We start from the raw sequence: 17,821 nt of genomic DNA on the forward strand, positions 1-17,821 counted from the left end.
GGGGGCCAAATCAGAGCCGGTGAAAGTGGTAGTGAATTCAATAAAATATTTAATGACGTTCGGTATTTGTGCAGCAAAGAACCACTCAAAAAGATAGTACGAGTACAAACTGTCATTGCATTCTTTCGACTGACTGCCGTAAACATCCAAAAAAAGCGAATACAGTCAACGACCGCAGTGTTTTCCAAATCAAAGTTGATAAGACCGGGTATAAAATATCTACTGTAATCTGCCGGTTCTGCCCATCTTATGATGGCAGTGCGTTTAGTTTAGGAACTGGCGAGAGTACTTATTTGTTGCTGCTTCGATTATCACCGTTCGTTGAAGATCTTTGGCAAAAGCTTTAGTACCGTGCAAGTAAACACGAACAAGCAGACGCGAAGCTGTTTTGTAAATCGATTTTCGGGGATCCTGTCCAAAATGAGTTTTCCGATCCTTTCGGTTGGCTGTTTGCGTACGTGAACGGTGAAAGGGTCATTACATAATCTACCAGGTATTTATTTCGGCACCAAAAAAATGGAATAGCGCGTAGATGGTTAACTTGTTCAGCGACTGCAGATCCAGTGTCGCAAAATCTATAATTATCATCGGCATGCAAACGAGCACGGCATCCTGAATTTCCCACTTCCCAGTTGTTAAGTATCTGCAAAACAATCCTTAATTATACAGATACGCTCGCGATAAAAACCCGCAGAATCATCCATTGTAACAACTATAAGCACAATGAATCTAAGTGAACCTAATTCCAAAACCGACCACATACTTCCACCACACCGTAACGCACTGTCCGGTTATGTTCCCCATGATCCATCTGCAGTGCCCTCTGTATGGACTTTTGCTGGTCCTCACTAACGGTGCACCACGATCCTCGATCGTCGTTTTAGCAGCCGGGATTTTTTCAGCCTCTTCCAGCCATTGCAGGACCGTTTCCATTCGACACTCGGCTTTCATCGCAACGACAGCGTGATCCACACGGAGTTTAATACAAACATCTTTAGCGCGCGTTTCCCATACGCAGTGCGTTCCCGTCTCCGGCCTCAAAAGGTCACCTTCATCCCGATAGTTCCTCGTTTCAAATGACAGGCTCAGCGTGATGTTTTCCATTACCAGTCTGTCGCAGATCTCCTCCCATCCAAACCGAAGAGCGGTCGGATGGAAAAATCTAAGATCGTTAAGGTCCGCCACAATGACCGTTGGGAGTTTGATCTTTCGTGCTTTAAGCAGTGTCATCACCACCCGGCACGGCAGATGGGAGAAGGGCCCGCTAAAACCAGCGCGGGTAAACCCTGCACGGCGCATAACCAGCGTTTTGGTGCTGGCGGAGATCAGCTTCTCCATTGCCGCAACTAATTCTTGGGCACGCCCATCGCGCAGGTCGATCTGCACTTGGGACAGCACTGGTCTGGACTTCAAAATGGCATTCCAGCTTGCACATACTTGGCGGGAGTTGATTTGATCCTTCAGTTCCAGAAATGAAAATATTCGCATTAGAATTTCTGGATACAGATAGGTGTTAATACTCATCGCCTGAAATACGCACGCGTTGTGAATTCAGAAGCCAAAGTACAGCGCGCTGTTTTACTAGACCGACGCCATTGTTTATTCGTACCGGCTTGGTAGCAACTGATGAAAGGTCATTTTGCTCGTCTTTTCCTTCGGTACTAGATCTCCCGTTTTCCAGAATTTTCCTGACATCGGTAAGGTGTTTAAGCTAGAAAGATTGCCAAGTTCATCAGCCATTATTCATCGAATTAGCCGTGTACTGGTAAATGGTGGTTAACCCTGTTCGCAGAAATATAACAGAAAAGACTGAATGAAAAACTGACCAGAGTATTTTGCAGAAAATTAAGAAAAGCTTTCATCTTCGTCAACGCTTTGTGTAGATTGGTTTAAATGATGCTCGGCACGCAGTCTGTACATGAATGTCGCAGTAACAAATTCACAATGTCAGAACCTACAAAAGTTTCACGTCTCATGGCTTTCGGCTGCACTGCAAACGCCAGATAAACCAGGGTGTTGCCTTCAACTCCAACTGCAATAGTACGAGTTTTAGCGTTCCAGACTTCGAAAAGAGCTTTCCCGTTAACAATGGCCAACAAATCGGGATCGTTCGGTAATGGTGAAGAAAATTTTTGCAGCTTTCGCTTTTCGGGTTCCATCGGCAAATTAGCTGTTCGCATGCGTTTTTGTGCCACCACATACTGGTCTGCGTCTCCATCGATGAGTAGCTCGACGAAGCGGTATTTGTGGACATAGGTTCCCGACAGGACCGTCGACGGATACCAACGCCATGGCTGGTCAGCAGAACGGCGGAAGAGCGTCTCTACCTCGTGCTGTCCTAGCCAGTCTCCTTTTTTTCCTCTGCTCTTTACGGAACACGCATCGCTCCGGCGGAATTAGTTCACAATGGTGACCGGGATAGTCGAAATCGATGATGGGTTTGCCGGAATCATCGCAGTCACGAATCACTCCACGGCGGACGGTACCGTTGTCGTCACGGACATCCACGGCATCGGTACGCTGAACATGTCTTTCAAACATTAGCAAGCCGCGAATTTAGGATGCAAAGAGCGTTTCTCCGGACTTGTGCACAAATGGCTGATGAACAGTAATTTTGTGTACCGCCGCAATGGAAGCGCACGTAAGTTGGCGTCAACGTTATCCAACAAATTGTTTTAGGTTTGAATACAATGTTACCGTGATTCAGCGTTCAGCGCACCTCAGCGTGAGCTGTTTAATCGGCTTATTTAATCGACGATAAACGCCAGCATAGTAAGCAATACAGCAACGGTATTGGAAAACCTGATACAAAATATGGGCTAGATAACAAGCATTAACAACGCATAAATTTTGAGATGCAGATATTCCTACTACCACCGTGCTATTAGCCTATTACGCTGTAATAGTTAATAATTACAGTACAATACTGTACTGTACTTACGTAGCGATGTGGAAGCAGTGCAAATGGGTGAGGTAACTTAATGCAATCGTCCATGAAATGATCATCCTAATCATCAACAAAACATAGAGAGCTCGAAAGTTCGAAACCGATACAGCAATGGATTAATGGGTTGTGAATTGTTGTCGTCCTACACAAAAGATAACGACGTATAGTACGAACGATATGACAGTGATGTTATGTTTAAAATATCATACAGCATTCTCAGCACGAGTCTCGTTTCGTTATGCGAAAAATGCAGTACAGTTGCGTTTCATCGGGATATTAAAAGTTGCGAAGCTTATTTCAGTATCACGACCAACCGGTCCTGAAAAATTCGGTAGACTGTACAATAATAAGTTATTAACAAAAAACCATGTTACCGAATTGTCAGAAAACGCAAAAACATAAGAACATCATCTTCTATGCTTTATACAACAATGTCAACAGACTAGAAAACAAACAAAAGAACAAAAATTATCTTTGAGTTTCAGCTTTTGTTTCCGTTCTTATCGCCTACTGATGATTCATATGCATCATCCGCGGATCCCATCCGTCATCCCACCATCCCGGCATTCCACCTGAGTCATCGCTGTCTGCTTCTATCTCGTCCGCATCCCAGTGCGCGTCATCGTCATACTCCAAGCCACACATCACTCTGTAACGATCCTGCCACGGAATGTGAATACCGTCCGGACCGCTTTCATCTTCCTCGTCGTCAGCGGGAATGTAAGTACGGTACAGGAGCGCTGCCACTGTCAATTTTCGCAAGGACGACACATCCAGTGCACGAAAATCCAACTGGGACCATGTCACGTCAGGTCGGAAACGTGCATCCCCAATCTGCCATTTCTTTAGCACCTGTAATAGATTTTCATTTCAGAAATTAAACGGGAAACCGAAACTGGAAACTCTCTAAACCGACAAAATGTATCACAAAAAACTTATGCGTATGCGTACCAAAAAAAGCCGAGCAATTACAATGTAATTAATCAGATTAAGCTCCGAATTAATCTCCGAACATAAAACGTTTTTTAATGATATCAAAAAAACGTTCGCTGCTTAGGTGCTCAATCTGACTCATTACATTATAGTTTGCTCAAGTTTTTGGTCAAAATTTCGTTTTGGGGACATATTGTGTCACTACACCAAAGCAAGATTTTGAAGAAAACAATACAGACGTTCAAGGGTAAACAAAAAATTATAAGCATATAACACATCGATGAGCCCACGGGTAATTAGGCAATGCCCAAAATTACATGAGCAACACACTTCTGGTTCGTTTCACATACACTGAGCAGGTGTTCGCGTTTCTTCTGGTTGCATTTCCCATAATCCGCATGCAGCTTCTTTTCGACCAGCGCCCTTTCGGTATTTTCCACCTCCTTACTCGATTCTTCTAAAAGGTCCAGCAACGTCCCCAGCTCGTGTCGTCCATCCATACGCACAGTGGCGCGACTGACCATCACGCCCTCCTCTGACTGCGTACCATAGCGCTCCCAGTCTGCGTCTCGATCCAATCCGTACCCCGCATTACAACGATCCTGGGCCTCGCACAGCGCGTGAATTCCCACCTTCTCCAGCACAAGCTTCTCACACACATCGCGCCAGCCAGTACGAAATTTCAGCGTCTGCCGGTCGGAATAATCCAACAGATCGTCCGCCCAGACCGCTCGCCCGGAAATCACAATGCAGGACAGTTTGATTTGCTTCGCTTTCAGCATATCCATAGCAGTGCGAAAAGGAGCATGGGCCTTCTGGGAAAACTTATCATATCCTTCGAAGCGCCCAGTTAGAACCAAAATCTTAGTGGATTCCGTAACGGTTTTGTGCAGGATGGTAGCAAGCATCCGGTCCGTACAGTTGGTCACATCAATTTGAGCGCGCAGGGAGATCGGGCTGGAATTCAACATGGTGTTCCAGGTGTGACACACCCGGCGAGATTTTATCTGCTCGTCCATGTCGAGGAAAGAGAAGATCCTGGATAACATTTCCGGGGGTAAATCAGTATTAATGCAGGGCGGAGGTGCATCCAAGGCTTTGAAAGAAGGCCAAAAGTCACCCTGCAACAACAGGTTTCGCTCAACATTTTCACAGCTAGTAGAGCACGTTCGTGTTAAATCCATTTTTACCAGTGTGAATTGGCGTAATGTGTTGGGGCTAGGAATGTTTTCATCGTTCGCGGTCCGTTTCATTCCTCGACCGGCTGGTGGATTTGTCAAGCGGTGGAGCTCTTGTGTCTACAGAAAAGTATCACTGTATTATTTTTTTATTTTTTACTCACAACAAAATAGATACTGCAAGGCTCATCTATCAGCTTAGCTGATCATAAAATATTATCATGTACATGCGTACACTAAGAAATAAGTCACCAAATAAAACTGAAGTAATTAATCTGCCTCTGCTTTTTTCATGACAGGCTTTTGGTATTTCCAGATTTAATAAGCTTCAGCGAAACTCTTTTCGTATTTAATTACAGCAGCACGGGTGACAGTAAGGAAAAATTGCATGTAGCCGTTAAATAGATGTTCAATGCTAGGAGTGCATAACTAATTGTAAGCAGTAAGCACGAGACAGAATTGCAAGTCTTTATACAGAATTCACAACCGTAAGTCTTTATCCTGTTTTCGGCAATTATTAAGAAAGAACCTATCTGATCACAAATCGTCAGCGGGAAATCTTCCTCGTCAATGGTGCAAGATTTGTCTACTAGTTTTAAGAGTAAAACGATTTGGAACAACTGACAGCAAGAGAGGAATCAACTTCGAACAAATGAAATTTTGAGAGCTGTGCGTGGAGCATGCAGTTATCAACCGCTGCTTGGATACCATAAAATTATTACTTACACACTCTAGCTTGGTCATGGCTCTTCTCGCCGCAGAAATATACACCAGCTTCTCCCCATCGATTTTCACACCCCTGGTTCCCGTCACGTCGTTCCACCTCTGCCAGAATCCATCTTCCTTCGTAACAGCCAACAATCCCGAGTTCTTCGGCAGGTCCACTTCATACTTGTGGAATTTATCTTTCCAGCGCAGAGGAACGCGAGGCGCTACCGCCCGCACGCGCTCCAGCGCCAGCACCTCCCGCAGCGTCTCCTCTCCCTGTTTCACCTCCACAAAGGCGTACGTGTTCCACGATCCCGCCAGGAGTGTGGCGGCATGCCAGCACCAGGGCTGCTGCGGAGAGTGTCGCAGCAGCACTTCCACGGCGTCTCCCGCGGTGTAGGTGCCCGTACTGGCCAGTGTAACGCAGCGACTGAACGGCACAACGTCAGCGTGGTGGTCGGGATAATCGAAATCCACGGTCATCCCCCAGTAGGGATCGAGGTCGCGAATCATGCCGCGACGGATCAGTCCGTCGCTTCCCTTCACGTCCACGGCGCCCCAGCGCCAGACGTCCGAGTCGAACATCACCAGCACGATTAACGGATTAAAGTGAACGATTTCACTTGTTGCCAGTCGTTGGTTAGGAAGAACTATCACGTACTGTTTACCAGCGATACATGTCGACTTCCAGTCCAAAGACTGAGAGAGACGAAGAATACATACTCACGCAAGATAAAAATAAAAGACAAATCGCAAAGACACCAAACAACTGAAACCATACAAATTACGTAGTTTTTACTAAGTAATTAACAAGTGAAAAGAATTTCCCAAAACAAACTGTATGTACAGTACTGTACCGTCGACTACTGACAGTTCACTAATGTCTGTAGAATACGGTTGTTTGTGACTTGCTAAAAAAATCTCCGAATCTCGAACTGACGTCATACCATTGGTCGCATTGACGCACACCCCGCTGAGTTTGTCACTTGCTTTGTCACCGCGTTCTATTTTTACAGAACCCATTCCAAAACCGCACAAGCTATCTTATTTAATTTATGTAAAACAGAGTGTCACCTAAATAAATATTTGTTAACAAATCATTGTTCTGGTTTGTTGCTGAATTTACTTTTATTTAAATTTCACCCAAACATGCATGATCTGCTTGCCGTGAATGTACAAGAACATACAATATCTATACATTATTTATATTTGGTATAAGTTCCTAACTTCATGTTAATTATATGTTTGTACAAGGCACAAGCCACAAGCTAACACGTATTGTGCAGTATCGGTAGCGCTAGCCGCGACGAGTTGGGTTTGCGGTACTTCCAGTATGGAATTAGGATTAAAGAATTAAAAGTGGGAAAATCTTCGAATATTGAAAAACATAGAATGCTAATAATAATAGTGGTGTTGGCCCTGCTGCGCCGGGTCAGTTTTGGAAATATTTTTAAATGTTTTGGAAATTTTTAATACTGTACAGTAGAAATTAGAAAATAAAGATGTATGCATAAATCAATACCTGTATCGAGATTTGAAAGTGGAGTTCATTTTTTATTACGCATATATGTGAAATGTTAGTGGTTTCAGTTTCGTGGATGGCAGTGGTGCGTTGAAACATATATAAATATAAGATAACACATTTTATTCTTCTGCGTATATACTTCGTTTTATTCTTCGCGTAGTTACTAATTTCTTATATGTGCCTCGGCATTTTGCAGTAAAATGTAATTCCCGTAAGCTTATAAAATTTTTCTCGATTTGACTCTGGTTTTTGGGCGACGGTCTTAGTTATCAACTTATTACCCATTCGATACTTATATGAAACATAGATTCTACACTTAGATTCTACACTTATATGAAACACACAAAATCTTATGCATCGGAATTCATAATCCTATTCCCATGGCGGTTATGGGCTTCTCCTTGCACGGTATTTTTTTGCCATACTAGTACAATTCAAGCATACATTACTTATTAACAGGCCTGTTAACAAGTACATAAGTACAAGAAAACAGATTTATTTTAACTGTGAACAGTTTTATATGGCATTCGTTCAGTATCGGGCATCATCGATCTTCCAGGATCGCTGTTAAAAACCTGGATTATTGCCAAAAGAACTTGCGGCTTCGAAGTGGGACGGATAACCGGGTGAAGTGCTGAACAAATGTTGAACACAGTTCTCCGTCCCGCCGTGCTGCTGGTACGCGGTTGTCGCTGATTCCGGGACTGACCCATCATCACCTGCATTATTATTTATTAGGCTAACACAACTGATACTTACACTTTAAGTCTGCTACAATAATATTGCATCAGAAATGTAATGCCGGATTAACAAGTAAGAAGCACACAACATTCGAGATTATTATCTGAATGCTTCTGTTCTCAATACTATATAATGTACCGGCAGAGGAGAGACACAATAATGTTGTTTACATTAGCTTTTGGTTTGTTAATACTCCTTAACACCGGGGCAACGTTCATAATCTACCTGCATTGTCCGGGATCGCGGTTGGAGCTCCCATCGAGAAACACCATAATGAAGCGAAAATGAGAAACATAATGCGTAACTTCATTTCGGAACAGTAACGCCTGTCGCAGAATTATGATTGCTAATCCAACGTCACAAATTTTTAATATCTACAGACTACAGTTACGGTACTCTGCATGTACTAGCCAGGCACGATGTCCACAGAGTCAGGTATTTTTACCTGCAGAAAATGCAAGCGTTTCCGGCACGCAGACAAATTGTATTGCCAATTTGCCAGTGAATATACAGAAAGTAATAATTTAATGGTCTGCTACATGAAACACCTTTTTCAACAGCGAACAATTTGCGCTGATTATTATCACAGATGTTATTTATCGAGCAAAGATGCTATTTACCGTCTGGACTCTAAAGTTCAGGGTAATTAGAAACTAAATTGTTAAAATACATTACAATTTTTTACTACAACCAGAGTACTGCATACGTGAAACTGTAACATAAACCGAACACCATGAGTCATACGCATACTATGCAGAATTCTCACGGTAAGTGAAACGTACTCCTAGTTACGATTAGTCCTACAAATGATTGCATGCATTCGTTATGTGTATTTGAATATCAAATTTGTATTCTAAATTTATTCGCTTAAAATGTACGTACTTTTTTTGCCAATTTTTGGCTCTGCAAATAAAACGACCAAAAAACGCTGTATTTACGTACTATATTTCTTAAACTATCAAATCACCATCACTATGGTGTAGCTTTGAAAACTGTTCAATATAGAACATAGCGGCAAAAAACATTGTGGTAAATTTAACATCTTAATTTGCTAAGTTTTGATTTATGTGTGATTATAATTATTCAACGCAAGTTTATTTCATCGTATAGAATGGTACCTGTTCTGTTGAGTAAACGCATGCCGACGTCAGAATAACCAGAAAAATAACCTATTCAATCAAAATCATAACACTACGAGGATCCCGTGGCTGGCATGCTGCATACGAAGAACTTATCTCAAATGCGTAGTTCACTGTGTACGCTAGCGCTGAACAAAATCGGATACCGGCGATTATTGCAAAACATTTGTTCAAGTCGGCTACAATTTTCGTTAGCTGCGCATGGTCCATGTACTCTTCCGCTTGCAGGCAACCATTCTTGACTAATTTATTTCGCAAACCGATTCTAAAACGCCGAAGCAGCAAACTGGTCAGCACTGCGGTAAAAATAATTAAACCAAAAATGATCGATCTGCCAACAATCGTGAGACGGATAACGATGTTAAACAAGCGAACACCTCCTTCCAGCTGACCTTTAGAAAGATTTAGAGGGTAACGCTTTTGATGATAATCCATATCGTTCTCCAGTTGTCTACCGCTGTCGAAATAGTAAATGTAGTAGCAATTTTCTGCGAAGACTGACAGAAAATATACTATTTTGCCGGTTATCAAAGAAAGCCTGTCTTTCCATGTAAGCAAGTAGCCATATACAGTATCCAGCTTTTTAGATATTTCAGCGATTTTTTGACTATACGACCACAACAGGCAGATGCACGGTAAATCTGAAATGATAACAGCGAAATGCATGACGTCTAAAACGGCTAGCGTAAACCGATTCGAAAAGGAATTGGCGCTCGATTGGATGGAATCGTAGGCGTAGGAAATGCCAATTGGCTACGACGATCAGCAAAACGTAGAGGTACATCCAACAGCGCAGAACAGTAGCCCATTGTTTGGGACGCTTGATGGGATAACAAACGTAGCCACAGATTTGTAAAAGTATCATCAATATCTGCATGATCTTCCACGTGAAACCATGCGTGGTAGTTGCGGTATACATCTTTGGCTGGTCTTTAGGAAAACTGATATCATGCTTATGCGTATTTAGACCTTTAATCACAGGCATACCGGAAATAACAGCGAATAAAGGTCAAACCGTATAAGTCTCACCACAAGCGTTATCTCGCATGCGCACTGCAATCTGCCGTGCTTTGGTCGAGAAAATTGTAAATAAAAGATTGTGCTTCTCCGTTTTTGCAAACTGAAGACTTTAAAGGAAAGGCCTTCGGATCTTTCCTTTAAAGCTTTTGGATCAAATGCAGGGAGGGGCTCCGCTGTTTTTAATATACATACCAGGTGTGCATGTGCAGCAAAGTAGTCAATCAGAACTTAACAAAACTATCAAAGCGTGGTGCAATGCAAATTCTTAGCCGTACCCGGCGTGGTGTTATTCTAGAAGCAAATATAAGAAATGTTAGTATGAAGTATAGGCGTGTTTATTTGTTTAAACTGACAATAAGCTCTCATCTGTAAACATCCGAATCGAAGCAAAAAGTGTCTTGCATATCTCATTGTAATTCAATACTGCAGCGCTGTGGGTGGCATTACTTCGTTTTATCGCTATCAAAAAGACGCCTGCTATCATAGTGGTACTATCCAGATCGATCCCGATTCAACTCGCTGTGAGTGATCTCGTGCTCACTGGGCGCCGCTTTCGCTTCCCTCTTGTCAAAATCTTCTCTGGCTGTTGTTTTGTGTGACCTTATGACTAGATGATATCCCGTGAATTTCGAGGCCATGCCCCGTTGGGGACGACCTAGCCTATGATTTCTGTTGGTCTTAAGTTTTGATTCGGCGTCACCAGAAAGGAGTGAGTAACTCTGCGTTACCTGTGCCTTGTTTGGAATCGTTTGAAAGTGTTGAAGTCAAATGCCACGGAACGGCTAGCGGTCATTGTATCTGGTCCAACCTGGAGTATGGATTATATACAGGGAGTATGGGAATGTACAGATATGGAGTATAGCGTTATGCAGTGGATCATCTGGACTGTTAATGGTAGTACAAATACTGTCGCAAGCGTGTATCTGAATCAGTTAGCAGAAAAGTGGTACAGCGGTAAACCAAACAAAAAACCGAAAACGATGAAATTGCTGGTTTCAAACGTTTGAAGTGCAGTACGCATTACAGTCCTCATTTTGTCAATTCGGTGGTGAAACATGGGATCATTGGGAGTGGCAACAAAACAAATCGTAACCTTTCACGGGAAAGATCTAGAAAAACACGTCAACCGTCTTTTAGTTTTCCAGCAGCAGTAGCCAAAGCAATCTCTAAAGGTTACTCGGAAGCGTTTAATTTTTCGTGGGAAAGCAAACTTGTTGATGGTGGCGATTTAGGTTCTTTTGCACTCTTGATTCAGTATATGTCGAAACGACAGTTCTTTTCCATGGGCGCTAACGCAAGATTTTAAAACGCACTGCTAAGCCCACCAGTTAACGTTGGCGCAAGCAGTTTTCTTATTTAACGGAAATTTCGGTGTTATTTAGTTGCAGTTGGTCTCGTCCGCATCTAGCAGTACCATTGTTATCAGCCAACTCAGCGAAAACCAGTACACAACTGATTACCGCTGCCCCTGCCTACGGTAAAAAAAGACACAATTAGCGCAAAGTCGTCATAATCAGAAATGCCAACTATATATATGTAGTAGCAATATCTTTAAAACACAAAAAATGTCAAATGCATCATTTTTCCACAGTATTTTTGAGATTAAAGCATCGTTAGATTAAAGTATTTTGTGTTCATTTGTGTAACGAGGTCAGTCGTACTGTTGCACTGCATATGAAAGAGTCGGTTCAGTAAAAACTGAAAGTGACGTATTTCCGAGAAATTAAAGGGCATCATACAATAGTACTTGCTCGTTAAACATGTAGATACTCTACTGTGTAATTAGTTATAACCGATTCCCCACCTGGAAAGCATTTTCACGGGTGACAACTACGCCGGCAATCGTGAAACAAGGTGGATTTTTTTCACCTCGCTGAAAGCAAACAGCAACCCAATCCTCCCGTTTGAAGTCGATACTGCTTTCAATTTGCAGGGACACATCGACAGCTTGCATCATTTTCTGGCCCTATATTATGTAGCAGAAACTTCGAACATCGGTTAATTACAGCAGTTTATTCCGACTATGATGAACATTTGATTCAACAATCTGCTACGAAGCTTAATTATACAATATTTACCTGTTCGCTGGAGTGAGCGCATAAGGAGGTCATGGCAATCAGGAACAGAACGTGCCACATCAGAATCATTCCCGAGTTTCTGTTATTCAGCTGACCACCACCAAATGATGCACTGATATCGAACGAAGCGCTAACTGTGAAGCCTAATGCTGCGGAGATTTTGATACCCAGTACAGCGGAAAAACAGCGGTCTAAGTCTCTAATGACGGTAGCCAGTTGAACATGGCGCAGGTATTCCTCCACCGGCACGAAGCCATTTTGCACCAGTTGACAACGAAAATTACTTGCTGCTCGGCCACATAATTCGCTAGTCACCAATATGAGAAACAGCATCAACCCTGCCAGCACGTGACGTGCTACAATAGAAATACGGAAAAAGGCATAGTAGAAGCGCAATATATACTCAACACAATTTGTCGATAAGTGCGGAAAAAATGTAACTTTATAATAGAGAATATCGTCCGCAAATTGTTGGCCAGAATCGACATTGTACATGGAATAACAATCATTGCAAAATACAGCAATAATGTAGGTAATTACGAAAGCAATGAATACGGCATCTTTTCGACATGTTAACGTTCCATACAGAGCATCAAGCTTTTTTGCCAGTTCGATGAATCGACGGCTATGATACCACACCAGAAAAATGCAAGGTATATCAGAGATTCGCGTTAATGTATCGATAGCGCGCAGAACTGTTAGAGTAAACTTGTTAGCTGAGATGAAAGTTTCTTCTTCGTACAATCTCTCGAAAGCATAGAAACTATTAGCCAAGGTTATCAGCAATACGTAAACGTTCATCAAACAACGTAAAACCCAGCGTATAAGACGATTATCAGCAGGGTACATATAACAGCCGAGAAACTGCAGCAGTATAATCCAGAATCTGGTGGCCTTCCATATGAATTTAAGGTCGAGTTTCAACCAGATTTCTGCTGAAGAATGCTTATTTATGCCATCACAACTGCTGTCGTCCACATGAATAATGCCCTTCTTTGAAGACATAGTGTGTTTTCAAGAAAAAGGTTGTTGTTGTGGTAGCAAAGGTCGGAAAGCCAAAATTTTATCGGTGGACTGACCTTTGGTGTAATAAAAAATTAAGATGCCCGAAGTAAATTAATCGTATTAGCTGGGACTCTCTCGAATGGTGCCTTATTAAACTTGTGTCAGCTTATAAGAAGTGACGCAGTCCTTAGTAAGTCCTTTGAAGTATGCTGAACAATTTACAAGCAGTTTTTTATAGACCGAATTGTGTTTCTTTTGGTGTTTGTACAAGGTGGTACCCGATCATTGTACACACATACATGTACTGTACGAGTACCAACCAAGAGTTTGTCCAGCTGGTCATGGGAGTATAAGCCATGGTTACCTGATCCTGTGATGTATGCTGTCGCGGGCCCGCGGCCAACCAAACATACTCGATCCGTACGTCAGAGCATTTCATGTGACACTTTTTGCTTAAATTTTTGTTTTCGATAAGCAAGCATCGGCTGTAAAGCTTAGTTTGCAAAGGGGTTTAGGGTCATCAAAACAAACTGATTTTGATTAACAAGCCGGGAAAAGGTCAAAAATAGTAAACTAAGCTAAGCCGGGAAAAGGCCAACTTTGTAACAGAAAATAAAAACCTTTGTAATCTTTGTAATAAAAAATACAGTAGCAACATCCGCAGTTACGCTGCCTTCATGCAAGCTGATTAAAACAGTTGAAAGCATGTGCTTTTTTAAGTGTGCGGCAGCGTGCGCAGAAGAACAGATTTTGAAAATACAAAAAGCCGTGGGCGTCAGCAAAACCATTATCCGGTTCCTATGGCCGCCAAATAATTCATAAAATCTGCCACTACAAAGGTCAGTTATATATTGATAGTGTAGTCGTCCGCTTTCCAAAGTTTGTTGCTGACTATTTTGTGTGAGTACCTACAGTGTGTCAAAAGCGTGTAAAATATCTTTGAAGCAGTACGATACCTACCTACATACCATCTTGCTTTCGTGACCTTCCACAGAATTGTTCACTGGTACAACATGCTGCGCCGTTATTGCATTCGATGGAGATAATCTCGAACTTGTTTTGTAAAACATCAGCTGAAGTTGCAAGAACTTCGAACCAAGGCTTCAACCATAATGTTTAATGGCTTACAATGACACTGTGGCTGACGCAGTCTCCCGGGCCCCCGGCCCGTGCCTCATGGCTCGAGTTTCGGGCACTGAACAATGACCCCATGGAGACACTCAGACACGCCTATGTTTTTGAGTGTATCCTCCACTGGTTTACCAATTCTTCCATTGCTTTTAAAGAATTACAGAAAAGGTCAAGTTATATACTTAGCGCTTTTGCCTTTAAGGCGTCACACAGCAGTCAGCAGCTGTGTCACACAGCAGTCAGAATTCTATAGCTGTAGAATTCAGGAGGCCCTAATATTTGACAAGCCACCAATTTATAAAATAGGTATTTTGACAACTGTTTGTAGAAACAGCGTCCATGAACGGAAATAACTGTAACTCGTATCCACTCTTGTCAGAAACTCAAGAACACTGGTGTCAAAACTTTGCATCTACGTGCAACTAACACATATGCAGTTAAACATTGCAAACATACAAGCGCTAGCCAATTAAGGAACAAAGACAGACGTGAGACAAAGTCTAAAAAACGACTTCGGACGATATAATATTTCAGTAACGCACCAGTTCTTGTGAATCTTGGTTTTTGAGATGCCAGGCCAAAATCTAAGGGCTTCCAAATCGTCAAACAACGACCATGATCAGGCTGCTGTTAAGTCACAACCTTTAACCGGTGCTGCAGACACCGGTGGTTTCATATGGAAAATCACAAAACTGTGGACATTGCTTTTGCAAGCCTTCGGTTGTTTTTTGTTTCCAATAAAGACCCATCCAATCCGCTTTAAATGTCTACAGCTTGCAATGTGCGTCTATGGCTTGGTCATTGGTTCAGCAAGCGCCCTCTTCGCTTACGAAACAATGGAACTGTATTATATGTACGCGAACTACGATTCAATATCGTCCAACAAGTTCACATTGATCGTTCTGCGATTTTTCGATACGTTGATGTGTATTTCTGACATACCATGTATGTTACTGATGTGGATATTCAGCCGACGAATTGTGGAACTGCTGCGAAAACTTGACACATTATATGCAGCATCGATGAGCCGAAAAGATCGTTTTGTAACCATCGCAAGCACTGTCATATATCTTTCGGTCGTGCTTTCTGGTGACACTTATTCCATATACCACGGCGACACTGGTCAGCGGTTTGCAGATGATCTCACGTATTACAAAGAGGTCTTTCCCATTCTGTCACAAAAGTACAATATTGAGATCATTGTGCGTGTGTATTACTGCGTCCTCCGCATAGCACTCATTGGAAGACACCTTTTACCGGGCTTGATTTTTTTTATCGCGCTAATAACCAGTGAACTCTCGCGTCGTTTCGCAGTAAACTTTCGCTTTCAGTTGCAAACCGACGGATATCTGCATCGTGAAGAATATATGCGGCAAGTGGAATTTGCTGGCATTGTAAGGGATTTGAACGAATGTTTTTCCGTCATACTGATTATTCGAGTGTGTGCTGCATTCGGCTGCATCGTCAGCTCGGCGTTCGATCTGAGCGAATACTTCAATTTTGGTCGTATTTCTGATAAAGAGCCTTCGTTAGTAATAATCACATACACTGTTTTTCTGACTATCCTGGGCATTACTTGCGTTTACTCCAGTGAACAGGTATACGCAGATTGCTTATATTAATTTAACGGCTATAAATTGGCGGTACGTACAGTAATATCATTTTGGTTCGCCGCTTAGGGTGACAAATTGACGGAAGCGGTGGAAGCGTGCCTTCAAGTTGAAGGCAGAAATAATTTTTCACAAACCGACTGGATCAAGTTTTGTCTGCAGCGGGAACAACAGCGTCCGCCGTACTTCACAATAGGCGGCATTGTGGTAACGCGCGAAACTGCTTTCCAGGTACTTGTTCCAAAACGGTTTTGCTTCTCCATTCATTCTTTTTAGATTATGGAGAAGTTATCATTAATTTTAGTTCCGGAGTCAGTACTATGACGTGAAATTTTTTAATTTGAAAGATCTATTTTTATCCACTTATACATGCGAAATTACACGAATTTCTGCTGTATTCTCTGAACGGTTTTAGACTGGAGCAGCTCTGATCAGCTGTGTGCTGGTGTTCGCCGAATTAGCTGGTGATAGCCAGGGACAATGTGGAAGCTGCTTACAAGTAAACAGCACCAACAACTCTTCTGCATAGACAACTGATAATTAAGTTATTGTGAATTTAGTGAATTTTATAATATCGGATCAGATTATATGTAGGGCTGCTTGGGAAAAATTTGAAACGAACACATGCAGTTTAATAGTCCGATATGTTTGCTTAAATTAGGTTTACGATTTTACTGGCAAGTCTAAGATCATGACGAACGGATTTCGCTAAACGCAAAACACAATGAGCGTATACGTAAGCCAATCGGAGTGCTCTTTTATTACTGACTGTCCGCGTCGAATTTCTTTTTTTCTAATTTTAGCACTTTCGCTTTTCATGGGTTATCTTTGTAAATCATGAAAGCAATCCCTTAAAAGCTGTCCTGTGTTACATGTACAGATAGTATATACGTACTCCTATCTGCAGCTGACTTTCCTTTTGCGCTATGATACAATATGCTGCAGCATTAACGTCACATCTGTAATAATAATTTTTACATTGCTGGTCTCAGCATCATTAAGCATAATGATCGTATATCATTAAGCTAATCCATTCAAAACTCCCAGTGGTGAAAATCGTACTTTGTACTAGTACTTCTGGATGCGGTTTCGGTCTCAGGTTGCACTCTAACAGAACTGCAATGCAACCTGAGGTCATAAATTCAAATAGATGCAGCTAAAAGATTGTAGCAAACACATATTATTAAGCGTTGTGCTCCGTTTTCAAATAACAAATTACGTACTTAGCTGAGCAAAGAAGTAAGCGACGACAGAAAGAGCAAACAAACAAAAACACACCCAACGCATACAGTACTATTTGATGCCAGACGTTATTCACTACGTAGATCAACTTGCATTACAGATAGATACTAACCTATTGGCCACCGCGCGGCCAGGCCCGTCGCGAGACCTCTGTGCAATCTTCAATTTTCAAAAAAAGTCCTCCTAGAGTTTTCATCGGAAAATTTTTCTGACTGCACCATTGGATTCGCCGTGAAATTCTGAACAAAATGGTTGAGGCCGATTTTTGAAATTCGCATTTCCCCCAGACCGGCGACCGCATTGGCAACCGCATTAGCGACCGCATTGGCGACCGCCCCTAGTAACGGCCTGGGGGAAATGCGAATTTCAAAAATCGGTCTCAACTATTTTGTTCAAAATTTCACGGCGAATCCAATGGTGCATTCAGAAAAATTTTTCGATGAAAACTCTAAGAGGAGTTTTTTTTTTGAAAATTGCACAGGGCCGGGGTCTCGCGACGGACCTGACCACCGCTATGCTGTCCAACACCTTGGTTTGCTTAAAAACGTTAATTAAAGATTTTCG

The 17,821-nt window shown here is 42.2% G+C and overlaps 3 protein-coding genes and 1 long non-coding RNA gene across 6 annotated transcripts; all 4 read right to left on the bottom strand.

Moving 5' to 3' along the window:
* Positions 1–63: 63 nt before the first annotated feature.
* On the bottom strand, positions 64–2,941 carry LOC129591967 (uncharacterized). Of its 3 annotated transcripts, none has more exons than XM_055487870.1 (4): positions 1,959–2,941; positions 1,541–1,711; positions 764–1,458; positions 64–643 (listed from the first exon to the last, which is right to left on the bottom strand). In XM_055487870.1, the coding sequence occupies exons 1-4, from the start codon at positions 2,178–2,180 to the stop codon at positions 487–489; spliced, it is 1,245 nt and encodes a 414-aa protein (XP_055343845.1). In that variant the 5' UTR covers positions 2,181–2,941; the 3' UTR covers positions 64–486. The 3 variants fall into 3 exon arrangements, with proteins under 3 accessions (XP_055343845.1, XP_055343846.1, XP_055343844.1); XM_055487871.1 differs by having other exon boundaries at positions 1,610–1,711; positions 1,959–2,939; XM_055487869.1 differs by having other exon boundaries at positions 764–1,527; positions 1,610–1,711; positions 1,959–2,937.
* Positions 2,942–3,223: 282 nt separating this feature from the next.
* Positions 3,224–6,633, bottom strand: LOC129591951 (uncharacterized). The gene is made up of 4 exons (XM_055487848.1): positions 5,785–6,633; positions 5,071–5,178; positions 4,231–5,001; positions 3,224–3,799 (listed from the first exon to the last, which is right to left on the bottom strand). Exons 1-4 carry the CDS (start codon positions 6,349–6,351, stop codon positions 3,455–3,457), a joined length of 1,791 nt encoding a protein of 596 aa, XP_055343823.1. The 5' UTR covers positions 6,352–6,633; the 3' UTR covers positions 3,224–3,454.
* A 924-nt stretch (positions 6,634–7,557) lies between these two features.
* LOC129592028 (uncharacterized) lies at positions 7,558–8,742 on the bottom strand. Its single transcript, XR_008690911.1, has 2 exons — positions 8,258–8,742; positions 7,558–8,010 (listed from the first exon to the last, which is right to left on the bottom strand). It is a non-coding gene; the product is annotated as an uncharacterized LOC129592028 (long non-coding RNA).
* Positions 8,743–11,977: 3,235 nt separating this feature from the next.
* LOC129591860 (uncharacterized) lies at positions 11,978–13,274 on the bottom strand. Its single transcript, XM_055487707.1, has 2 exons — positions 12,270–13,274; positions 11,978–12,157 (listed from the first exon to the last, which is right to left on the bottom strand). Exons 1-2 carry the CDS (start codon positions 13,272–13,274, stop codon positions 11,978–11,980), a joined length of 1,185 nt encoding a protein of 394 aa, XP_055343682.1.
* Positions 13,275–17,821: the final 4,547 nt, after the last annotated feature.

This window comes from Paramacrobiotus metropolitanus, unplaced genomic scaffold (assembly GCF_019649055.1).
Source record: "Paramacrobiotus metropolitanus isolate TYO unplaced genomic scaffold, Prichtersi_v1.0 Parri_scaffold0000049, whole genome shotgun sequence".
In the NCBI taxonomy this organism is placed as follows: Eukaryota; Metazoa; Tardigrada; class Eutardigrada; order Parachela; family Macrobiotidae; genus Paramacrobiotus; species Paramacrobiotus metropolitanus.

What these genes read in the sequence shown, in the direction of transcription:
- LOC129591860 (XM_055487707.1), bottom strand. Translation starts at nt 13,274, where the DNA reads ATGTCTTCAAAGAAGGGCATTATTCATGTGGACGACAGCAGTTGTGAT. An exon ending in GCGCTCACTCCAGCGAACAG is followed by an intron (nt 12,158 to 12,269) that starts GTAAATATTGTA and finishes TACATAATATAG; the next exon opens with GGCCAGAAAATGATGCAAGC.
- LOC129591951 (XM_055487848.1), bottom strand. Translation starts at nt 6,351, where the DNA reads ATGTTCGACTCGGACGTCTGGCGCTGGGGCGCCGTGGACGTGAAGGGA. An exon ending in CATTACGCCAATTCACACTG is followed by an intron (nt 5,002 to 5,070) that starts GTAAAAATGGAT and finishes CTGTTGTTGCAG; the next exon opens with GGTGACTTTTGGCCTTCTTT. An exon ending in AACGCGAACACCTGCTCAGT is followed by an intron (nt 3,800 to 4,230) that starts GTATGTGAAACG and finishes AATCTATTACAG; the next exon opens with GTGCTAAAGAAATGGCAGAT.
- LOC129591967 (XM_055487870.1), bottom strand. Translation starts at nt 2,180, where the DNA reads ATGCGAACAGCTAATTTGCCGATGGAACCCGAAAAGCGAAAGCTGCAA. An exon ending in GGCTTCTGAATTCACAACGC is followed by an intron (nt 1,459 to 1,540) that starts GTGCGTATTTCA and finishes CTGGAACTGAAG; the next exon opens with GATCAAATCAACTCCCGCCA. An exon ending in TGCGTTACGGTGTGGTGGAA is followed by an intron (nt 644 to 763) that starts GTATGTGGTCGG and finishes ATTGTTTTGCAG; the next exon opens with ATACTTAACAACTGGGAAGT.